Raw genomic sequence first — 11,392 nt, forward strand, 5'->3', positions numbered from 1 at the left:
TTCTTTGTGTTTTACGTTTTCATTTTTTTAACTTGGTTTTAAACTACAAACTTGAACAACGAAGCCGGTCAACTGGGTCCAAACCCGGGAGACTTTTTTTTTTTTTTTTTTTTTTTTTTTAAATGCTGTTAATGATAATGCTGTGCTGCTGACTAACTGACTAACTTGGTTATGGTTATTGAATATTGATTCATTAAGACATTAAGTTTGTCATTGGAGTTGGACCAAGTTGAGTGTTGTGTTGCTTATGTTGTTCCCTTCCCCTACTTCCTAAAATGTCCTCACAGCAGTTATTAGTCACCTACGAGGGAAATATTCAGAAGATTTTGTTTAACAGACCAGAAAAAAGAAATGCCATCTCATTTGATGTAAGTATTGTTACACAGGGCCTTATGGGGTGAACGTTTCAACTAATAAAAATGATTAATGTTTCAACTAATAAAAATGATTGTCTGTAATTATGGGCAAGGAATACTCATTGCATAGTCAAATCGGTTAGGCTTTGCAGTGGTCATGGTGATGACATCATTAATTAAACAATTAACCTCGCAATGAGTAATGAGTATTAAAACTGTTGCGTTTGATCATATGTTAGGGGTATAAAAAAAATCTAACAAAAAAAGTAAAGATAATTTTTTAAAAGACTTCTTCCATTCAAATTTCTGAAAAAAATAAAAACAAAAAAAAAAATGTAAAAAAACTGTATCAATTGCGAAATTTGAAGGTTGATCTGGTGAGATAAACAGTTATAACCGGTTGGAAGATACATGTAAAAAAACTGTATCAATTGCGAAATTTGAAGGTTGATCTGGTGAGATAAACAGTTATAACCGGTTGGAAGATACTGTAGGTACTGATTTTCTTTAACCACGATCGAATAAACTACGGGCTAAAAAATTCCCGGAGGGACGTACCCTGCTGGTTATTTCATTATTTTTTCAAGTACAAGAATAGATAGATTGAAAATGTATTTTAATTTACATGATATGTCTTTTTCGGACGATGAATATTATCTGCCGCCGGTTTGGGACAGTAAGTCGACTTCAGCCGTTATAGTCCTCTCTATCTTGAAAAAAAAAAAAAAATGGCGACCGCCTTTTGGCGGAAAATTTTCCGCCCGCAAAATGCTTTACATGTAATAAGTAATAAAAATTCTATGTTGCCTATTGAATTTTCCTTTGTTGCCAATTTAAAAACAACGGAACGTTCGAAAAACTTTCACAACATTGTGTAGAACACTCACGAAGCGAGTCCCGGGTTGCCGAGTGAACACGGGATTCGCGAATCCCAGATTCGTGTGTAGAACCCAACATTACAGTCTTCCATCAAGATACAATCGACTACTCACTCGAATCTTTTGGGGTTCGCGGTTTTCGCAGAATTCGGAAACCGTGAATTACAAAAATGCCACAAAGTACTTACAAGTGCGACCCATCAGATCTGCGTATTTTTTGCTCCAAAATCTTATGGTTTCATTATTATTTCAATTTTCAATAGATCAGTTGCGCTTACTTGGGTGATGTTTTAAAGTCATAGAGCAGGAAAAATGAGGACCAACGGAATTTTTCTTTTTCTTCTACGACTTCTAGATACCGAGATAAATCGATTTAAAAAATACCGGTAAATCGTGAACTTTTGACGTCACAGCATACGCTCCCGTAGGCGATAACGTCATAATTCATGATTTCCGCTTCCTTTGTTTGTGCGCAAGCGTTTCTGCGCATTTTGACGTGAAATCTGACGTCATAACTCTTTGAACTTTTTCATTAGAACGGAAAATAAAAATTGAATTAACTCATGGCTATTCTCTATTCTGTCTATTTCATCCTCGCTAATTGTTTGTCTGAAGTCCGTAACTCCAGCTTCCTCCTAAGTACCGACTCCCTCAGCTCCCTCCAATCTCTTCAAGATATCTTCTCTCCCAACCCAGTGTCATCTGAAATGAGAAAACTTTTACACGAAAACAAACATACCCTAAACCTCTGTTTCATGTGGATTCCGTCACATGTAGGTATACACGGTAATGACAAAGCGGACCTCCTTGCAAAGGAAACATTGTACAGTACCTCTCCTGCCATAGATAAGATCCCTATACAAGATTTTAAACACATTTTAAAACGAAAAATCATGTCATCGTGGCATGAAGATTGGGAATACCTAATAGGTAACAAACTTCGATTAATTAAAGAAGAAAATAAACCCTGGCACCCCCCTCAAACCTTCTCTCGACGCGACCAAGTCACCCTCACTCGCCTCCGCATAGGTCACACAAATCTCACCCATGTGCACCTAATGAGAAAAGAACAACCCCCGGAATGTAATGTTTGCCAATGTAACCTCACAGTTAAGCACATTCTGAAAGATTGCTGTAAATACCAAAATATTAGGAACCCTAACAATCTACATGCCTGTCTAAATAATGATCCTACCTCTGTCCTTAACTTTATTAAAATGACCAAACTAAAAATGTAAATCTTCCCCTCTCAGTGTATATAACATTTTATAATTATGTTTGCACACTATAATAAATGTTAATAAAAAAAAAAAAAATCTGAATGCCCGGAAATCCCTAATGGTTGAGCACTTGAAAAGTTTACACAGAAAGAAACTCTAGGTAAGTACTTTACACCTATACCTACATTAGAGCGAAAAACACCATCATTGTCATCTCCCTCTTTGACTATCCCTTCTCTAAACTATCCGATCCCTTCTCTGCCCTTCATTTCTCATCCCTTTCTTTTAATATCCGATCCCTTCCCATCACTATCTCATCCTCTTCCATCCCTATCTCATCCGTTCCTTCTCTTCCATCTCCTATATCTCGACACAAGAACAAGTACTCAAGTCTGTCTGCGTTATCACTTCCTCATTTTGAAGGTAGAACCTACAACAAGGGGGGAAAAAAAGGCCGTACATTTGGTATATTTCTATGGAGGTATAAAATAAGGAAGGGGAAGTAACGATCCCGATGTGTGTCCTTGAAAAAAATGAAACACAACAATCACAACATGGTGTTCATAAGAGTGGCGCGAATTTCAAATTTTGAAAACCAAAACTAGTAAAATAACAGCATGAAGAGCTTATTTCATCATTATTGATAAAATAAGCTCTTGTGTGAAAAAAGTTTATAATCAGGCTGTGTTTATGAACAGGGCTGAGATGAGCTCGGACGAGGTGAGATAGGATATTGTTTCTACAGTTTTGCATTGGAGTGGTATGCCCTAAATCACCAAAGTATGGAAAAGTATTTACAATTCCATATTTCGATATGATTCGTCCAAATTCAAAATTCTGCTTTTCCATTGGCTATTACACTTGTAAGATACTTTTCCATACTTTGGTGATTTAGGGCACAGGCTGTGTTTATGAACAGGGCTGAGATGAGCTCGGACGAGGTGAGATAGGATATTGTTTCTACAGTTTTGCATTGGAGTGGTAAAACATTGGAATGCTTTAAAAATATCATTTATGGTAGGTAAGATAAGTACTCAGAGTACTGGTTACAACATAGGGCGATTACTCATACAGAAGGTTCCGAAAATTTCAACAAGCACTCTCAAAATGTGACGATTATAGAAACAACAGGGGTTTTCTGATAAATCAGTTCATTCTGAAGACATGGTTAATGTTATTGAATTGGAAATTAATCAGTTTCAAAGAAAAGTATATAACAATTAAAAAAAGTCTATAATCACTTAATTACCTCAATAAATGGACGAGTTATAGCAAATTAAAAATGAAAAAGGTAAAACACCTAGTCACCGTCTTCGTACCAAAAATCGGCATTTTTTTTATTTAAGCGCCAAAAATAAGGAAACGTGCCATTTTTCACTAATATACCCAATGGTTCTCAAAATTTGAAATTCGCGCCACTCTTATGAACACAACATGGCGGTTTGTTTACTTTTTTTTTTTTAAGGATACATACGCTTTTATAACACATGAGGTATAGGGTACCATCCCTCCAGCCTCCACTACTTGAGCTCCTTGTATTTTATAACACATGAGGTATAGGGTACCATCCCTCCAGCCTCCACTACTTGAGCTCCTTGTATATTTCTAATTTTTGTTTGGTGTTTTGTTTGTATCATCTGCTCGCAGTGCTCGCTTTTTAGTCCGTCCTTCCTTTATTATTACTAATAATAAAAGGTATAGTGGACGGACTATTGTATTCGCTTCGGTGTCGTCTGCGCTTTTATAACACATGAGGTATAGGGTACCATCCCTCCAGCCTCCACTACTTGAGCTCCTTGTATATTTCTAATTTTTGTTTGGTGTTTTGTTTGTATCATCTGCTCGCAGTGCTCGCTTTTTAGTCCGTCCTTCCTTTATTATTACTAATAATAAAAGGTATAGTGGACGGACTATTGTATTCGCTTCGGTGTCGTCTGTCGGTCGGTCGGTCTGTCCCCATAGAAGGAGTTATCCAAACCTGGTCGACCTATATATCAAATTAAAGGTCTTTTTACCAGGATCACGAAAATGGTGGTGCAAATTTTGTCCAGAAAACCATAAAGCCAAAAAACCAAAAAAAACTGGTTTTTGCGGGATTTTTTTCACATTTTCTCACACAAATAAGCTCTGATCTTGAAATTTGTCGCGACGACCTATGAACTCAAAGAGAGAAAGTTTTAGATAACACTTCAGTCGATCATTTAAGACCGATGTTAGCGTCACCTATGTTAAGCTACGTCGAGCAAGGCCAATAAATGGATGGGTGACTTAAACATTATATTGGGAATAAAGGGAGAACGGGCTCCAGTCTTGATTTTAAATCATTACATGAAAGTAAAATCAAAAAATCAAATCAAGAATAATAATAAACTGAATATTAAACAAATTAGGTAGGTACATAGGTACTGATCGAATAAACTACGGGCTAAATAATTCCCGGAGGGACGGGCCCAGCTTGTTTATATTTAACTAGGTATATTTATTTCAAAAATCTGGTGTGAACATCACATTTTTTTTTTTTTTTTTTTTTTTTTTTAAATGCTGTTAATGATAATGCTGTGCTGCTGACTAACTGACTAACTTGGTTATGGTTATTGAATATTGATTCATTAAGACATTAAGTTTGTCATTGGAGTTGGACCAAGTTGAGTGTTGTGTTGCTTATGTTGTTCCCTTCCCCTACTTCCTAAAATGTCCTCACAGCAGTTATTAGTCACCTACGAGGGAAATATTCAGAAGATTTTGTTTAACAGACCAGAAAAAAGAAATGCCATCTCATTTGATGTAAGTATTGTTACACAGGGCCTTATGGGGTGAACGTTTCAACTAATAAAAATGATTAATGTTTCAACTAATAAAAATGATTGTCTGTAATTATGGGCAAGGAATACTCATTGCATAGTCAAATCGGTTAGGCTTTGCAGTGGTCATGGTGATGACATCATTAATTAAACAATTAACCTCGCAATGAGTAATGAGTATTAAAACTGTTGCGTTTGATCATATGTTAGGGGTATAAAAAAAATCTAACAAAAAAAGTAAAGATAATTTTTTAAAAGACTTCTTCCATTCAAATTTCTGAAAAAAATAAAAACAAAAAAAAAATGTAAAAAAACTGTATCAATTGCGAAATTTGAAGGTTGATCTGGTGAGATAAACAGTTATAACCGGTTGGAAGATACAATGAGTATTCAAACTCATGTGGTGAAATGAATGATGTCACTCATGTAAACAATGAGTATTCAAACGGCATTATTGGACCAAACGGTTCCAACCGGTTGGATAAAATGAGTAAAAAAACTTGCCCTATTTACTTAAATATTAAAAAAAATGACCTCACTCAGACTCTTGCTCAGCCTGGGACAAAGGTACTATCACTAATCAAATAATCACTGAATTCAACGAGTATTCAAACGGCATTATTGGACCAAACGGTTCCAACCGGTTGGATAAAATGAGTAAAAAAAACTTGCCCTATTTACTTAAATATTAAAAAAAAATGACCTCACTCAGACTCTTGCTCAGCCTGGGACAAAGGTACTATCACTAATCAAATAATCACTGAATTCAATTCACATGTATATTAAAAAAAATGACCTCACTCAGACTCTTGCTCAGCCTGGGACAAAGGTACTATCACTAATCAAATAATCACTGAATTCAATTCACATGTAGTACAGAAGGTGTATCTTACATAATAAACAGGAGAGAGGACAGGATTTATTTACAATCACTCAAAAGATTTAAAGCAGGGTTGTCCAACCTTAGGGCACCCGAGGGCCGCAAGAGACCAAGGTAGAGAGTTGGCGGGCCGCAAAAACTCACATTTTAAGTAAAACGAAAAATCATGTCATCGTGGCATGAAGATTGGGAATACCTAATAGGTAACAAACTTCGATTAATTAAAGATGAAAATAAACCCTGGCACCCCCCTCAATTCTTCTCTCGGCGCGACCAAGTCACCCTCACTCGCCTCCGCATAGGTCACACAAATCTCACCCATGTGCACCTAATGAGAAAAGAACAACCCCCGGAATGTAATGTTTGCCAATGTAACCTCACAGTTAAGCACATTCTGAAAGATTGCTGTAAATACCAAAATATTAGGAACCCTAACAATCTACATGCCTGTCTAAATAATGATCCTTCCTACCTCTGTCCTTAACTTTATTAAATTAAAATGACCAAACTAAAAATGTAAATCTTCCCCTCTCAGTGTATATGTTACGGTAAATGTAGAAAATCTGGTAATTGTGAAAAATTACCGGTTATTTTTCACAATTACCACTGTCATTGGTAAATGATTTTATAATTATGTTTGCACACTATAATAAATGTTAATAAATAATAATAAAAAAAAAAAATGAATTTTCGACCTTTTACAGTTATTTTTTCGGAGTTTTGACCTCATATTTGAATTTTTCCTAACTTTTTACATAGGAAGCGACCATTTATTTATAATTTTTACCCATTTGCAACTGCTCCAATGAAAAAAAAAAACTCTGATTTGAGGGGTCACACTTGTACTTTTGAAGCATTTTTGTGATTCGCGGTTTCCGAACCGCAAGAATTGGAGTAAGTAGTAAATTATGCTTTAAATTTAACGTAGAAAACGAATACCAAGCTATAAAAATGGGGATTCTCATTGAAAAACTAAATTTGGCACCCGCTTTACGGACTTCGTGAACTTTTTCGAGAAATGCGATATTGCCAAAATATCCCCATCAAAAATCAAAGAATTACCTACCTAAGAGGTTTTTTTCCACAATATCAAACAGGCTACAAGAAAAACAATTTAAGCATAAATTCTGGGGTATACAGGTGAAAAGCCCCACTTTGGCCATGTACATATTGTTAGTAAATAACTGCTCAAGATACGTATTCCATTATTTCAGATTTATACAAACCTTGTTAAAATCCTTCAATCTGGGGCTACTGATTTTAATGTAACATTGACAGTGTTGAGTGGTGTGGGAGATTATTATTCAAGTGGGAATGATATGACCAATAATCCCACTGATTTGATCAATGAAGGTAGGTAGCTTTTTTTTACCATCAATACAAAAAATTCTTAACATAAGTTACCCACTAGAGTTAGATACAAACATTGTATGGTTTAGTTATTAGAGATACCAGCACCTAAATGGGAACTAATGTAACATTGACAGTGTTGAGTGGTGTGGGAGATTATTATTCAAGTGGGAATGATATGACCAATAATCCCTCTGATTTGATCAATGAAGGTAGGTAGCTTTTTTTTACCATCAATAAAAAAAAATTCTTAACATAAGTTACCCACTAGAGTTAGATACAAACATTGTATGGTTTAGTTATTAGAGATACCAGCACCTAAATGGGAAGTATTGTGTCTCTTCTCGCCCATCTGATGAGAGGCATACTACGGGATGGGCATGCTACGACACAGGCCACAAGCGTCTAATGTAGCAGTTGTTCCATTGCTACGAAATACCTATTCAATCTTGCAATACCCTGTCAATCAAAATTCAAGAACTCAATATTTACTTTAATTTGGACTAGTCAAAGCTAGTTTCACACTCTGTACACATACGACGTACAATTTTTATAAACACATATTTTCAAATAAAAACTACTACCTATCCAGCCACAGGTTTTAATATGAAAAGATGAGGAATTTATTTTGAGCATGACATCTGTTTTGTATGCTGTCGCTGGATTTCTTCAAAGAAATGTTGTGGGGTCCTGCACATATTTTCCCTTAAAGTAAATCCTACACCTTTAATTTTCAGACACAGACACATCCATAACTCTGCAGAAATATGTGGCTGCCTTCATTGACTATCCCAAACCTTTAATTGCTATTGTCAATGGTCCTGCTATAGGAATCAGTGCTACAACTCTGGCTTTGTGTGATATTGTCTTCGCTTCCGATACAGCAAGTATTATACCTACATATTCTAAAGCATAATAGGAATCAGTGCTACAACTCTGGCTTTGTGTGATATTGTCTTCGCTTCCGATACAGTAAGTATTATACCTACATATTCTAAAGCATTTTTTAGGGCATGGTCAGCCCAGTGGTAACGCGTTTGCTTGCCATACAGAAGGTCCCGGGTTCGAATCCCACCATCAACTAAAATTTTAAAAGTCGATTTTTTTGAAATCTACTCAATGGATTTTTTTTTTCTTTTTTTTTTTCATTGTGTAATATTTTAGATCATAATAAACCCAACAAGTCTTACTCAACCACCCTGTATTTTTGTGTTACAGGCCACATTCCATACTCCATTCACATTGAGGGGTATGACACCAGAGGGTTGCTCCTCAGTATTATTCCCACGTATATCAAAGTCGATTTTTTTGAAATCTACTCAATGGATTTTTTTTTTTCTTTTTTTTTATTTCATTGTGTAATATTTTAGATCATAATAAACCCAACAAGTCTTACTCAACCACCCTGTATTTGTGTTACAGGCCACATTCCATACTCCATTCACATTGAGGGGTATGACACCAGAGGGTTGCTCCTCAGTATTATTCCCACGTATATTTGGAAACTCTGTGGCAAGTGAGCTTCTGTACACTGGTCGCAAGCTAAATGCTCAGGAAGCGCTTCAGTATGGTTTTGTATCCGGAGTGTTCACCACTGAGGAAATAGAGAGAGATTTGTGGCCTCGAATTCATGCCTGGGCTAAACTTCCTCCCCAGGTAAACCATTGATCATTTATTCCTTTCAATTGAATTTGTAAAAGGCAGAGTAGACCAAGTCCAAAAATCGACTTTTTGTGTATTGCATTTCATTGAAAAGAGTGCTAAAAGATCTTCCTTTTTACTTTCCTTATCCTATAGGAAGAAAAGGAATGTAATCGGGTCAAATTTTCGATGGTCAGATTTTAGTGCCAAAACACGTTTTGAGGTCCCTAGAGCCTAAATCCAAATTTTTAGTGCCAAAACACGTTTTGAGGTCCCTAGAGCCTAAATCCAAAGTTTCAGCCATTGGTCCGTGTGTGTGTCTGTGTGCGTTTGTACCAGGATATTTGTTGGGACCAAACACAAGTTACTTACCTGGGCTCTTAGGACTGACCAATTTGTTAGGACCTAACACACGTCCTAAGAGCTACTTTCATTAAAAATGGGCTATTTGTTCATTAAATAAATAGAAAAAATTGATCTCGAACGTGGTTTTCGGTGTAATTTAACAATATCTCGGGAACGGTATAAGCTAAAGACTTAAAATTTGGTATGTAAAATAGGGGCTTGACAAGGATATGTAATTTAACAATATCTCGGGAACGGTATAAGCTAAAGACTTAAAATTTGGTATGTAAAATAGGGGCTGCGGTTAGCGGTATTTTGACCGCTTTTTGGCGGGTTTCGACCGCTTTTTGGCTGTTTTCACCTATATCGACTAAACGATTAGAGATATTGTAAATGTTACAACAGAACACCCAAATAAGTACCATTCAATAGGATAAGGAAAGTCGTGGGATGTTCTCACCAGATTTTTTAATTGGTTGCTACCTTCCCTTTAGTCTTGTATTGAATTGACAAAGTGGCTATCTCTATTACTTTAAACTTTGACTCCATTTATCTCGAAACACTTTTTTTACTTGGTCTGTTCTGCCTCTTAAGTAATAAATAGCTTGTATACTTGTGGAAAAGTTGAGGAAAACCTGAGAAGAAATAATAGATATCAACAACTCAATGATACAATCAACAATATTTTTCTCAAACAGTGTGTAATAGCAATCGCAAATAAAACCCCTACTAAAAACCTTAGCAGTTAGCTTGTTACTTATACAGTAAAATGAAAGACCCTTATTCATGTATTTTATTTCTGTTTGTACTTTCTCTATTTATTTCAGAGTATGATCTTTGCTAAGCAACTGGTAAGAGTTCCAATGCTGTCTATGCTACATGAAGCTAACAAACGAGAGTGTAAGAGATTAGAAGAAAGATGGGAGTCTGAAGAATTCATGAATGCCATCACTGCTTTTTTTAACAGGAAAAGTAAGTTATAACAAGTGAGAGTGTAAGTGATTAGATTAGATGAAAGGCGGAAGAAATTAATGAATCAGTAAAAGTAAGTTTTATTGTGAGCTTAACCATAAAATGTAGTCAAAAGAGCAACTTTAGAACATTGAACATAACGTCATCATTGTATGGGCTTGATACAGTCGAACCTGTCTCAGTACTGAACGTGGATAACTGGGAAAAAAATCGTGGCCCCTTCATTTTTTTTTTTTTTTTTTTTTTTTTTTATAAAAAACCTTTTTAAAGGGGAAAAAAAGCGTGGCCCCTTTATTTTTTTTTTTTTTTTTTTTACTAGAAAACCTGTTTAAATGGGAAAATCGAGCCTCTATAAGTGGGAATGACTTATACTAGATACTCGATCCGGAGCCTCTGTAAGTGGGAAATGTTGCCATTTTCCTAGGTCCGGAGCCTTCTGCAGACCTCTGTAAGTGGGAATTTGTAGGAAAGCATAGGATATCCCTCTTCCTCCAAACCAGTGTTCACATTTACCTCTATAAGTGGGAATAGGAAAATGGCAATATCTCTAAGTGGACGCTTTTAACTGGGAAACCTGAATAAGTGGGGAAAAAATTGTCGGTCCCTTGGATTCCCACTTAGACAGGTTCGACTGTATTTGGATAGGGGATTTATTCAATAGATCAGTTGCGCTAAAAAATTGTCGGTCCCTTGGATTCCCACTTAGACAGGTTCGACTGTATTTGGATAGGGGATTTATTCAATAGATCAGTTGCGCTTACTTGGGTGATGTTTCAAAGTCAAAAAGCAGGAAAAATGAGGAACAACGGAATTTTTCTTTTTCTTCTACGACTTCTAGATCCCGAGATAAATCGATTAAAAAAATACCGGTAAATCGTGAACTTTGACGTCACGGCATACGCTCCCGTAGGCGATGACGTCACATCAAATGTCCCGAGCAAAGCTCCTT

General features: G+C 36.1%; 1 protein-coding gene and 1 long non-coding RNA gene across 3 annotated transcripts; both read left to right on the forward strand.

The window, feature by feature from the left end:
- The first annotated feature begins 4,968 nt into the window (after positions 1–4,968).
- On the forward strand, positions 4,969–10,653 carry LOC103514532 (enoyl-CoA delta isomerase 2, mitochondrial). Of its 2 annotated transcripts, XM_026827478.1 has the most exons (6): positions 4,969–5,238; positions 7,350–7,395; positions 7,605–7,697; positions 8,223–8,368; positions 8,908–9,141; positions 10,299–10,653. In XM_026827478.1, the coding sequence occupies exons 1-6, from the start codon at positions 5,146–5,148 to the stop codon at positions 10,452–10,454; spliced, it is 768 nt and encodes a 255-aa protein (XP_026683279.1). In that variant the 5' UTR covers positions 4,969–5,145; the 3' UTR covers positions 10,455–10,653. The 2 variants fall into 2 exon arrangements, with proteins under 2 accessions (XP_026683279.1, XP_026683280.1); XM_026827479.1 differs by lacking the exon at positions 7,605–7,697 and having other exon boundaries at positions 7,350–7,488.
- LOC113469632 lies at positions 8,400–8,773 on the forward strand. The gene is made up of 2 exons (XR_003392989.1): positions 8,400–8,457; positions 8,704–8,773. It is a non-coding gene; the product is annotated as an uncharacterized LOC113469632 (long non-coding RNA).
- Positions 10,654–11,392: the final 739 nt, after the last annotated feature.

The sequence above is a fragment of the Diaphorina citri genome, unplaced genomic scaffold, assembly GCF_000475195.1.
Source record: "Diaphorina citri unplaced genomic scaffold, Diaci psyllid genome assembly version 1.1 scaffold1164, whole genome shotgun sequence".
Classification (NCBI taxonomy): Eukaryota; Metazoa; Arthropoda; class Insecta; order Hemiptera; family Psyllidae; genus Diaphorina; species Diaphorina citri.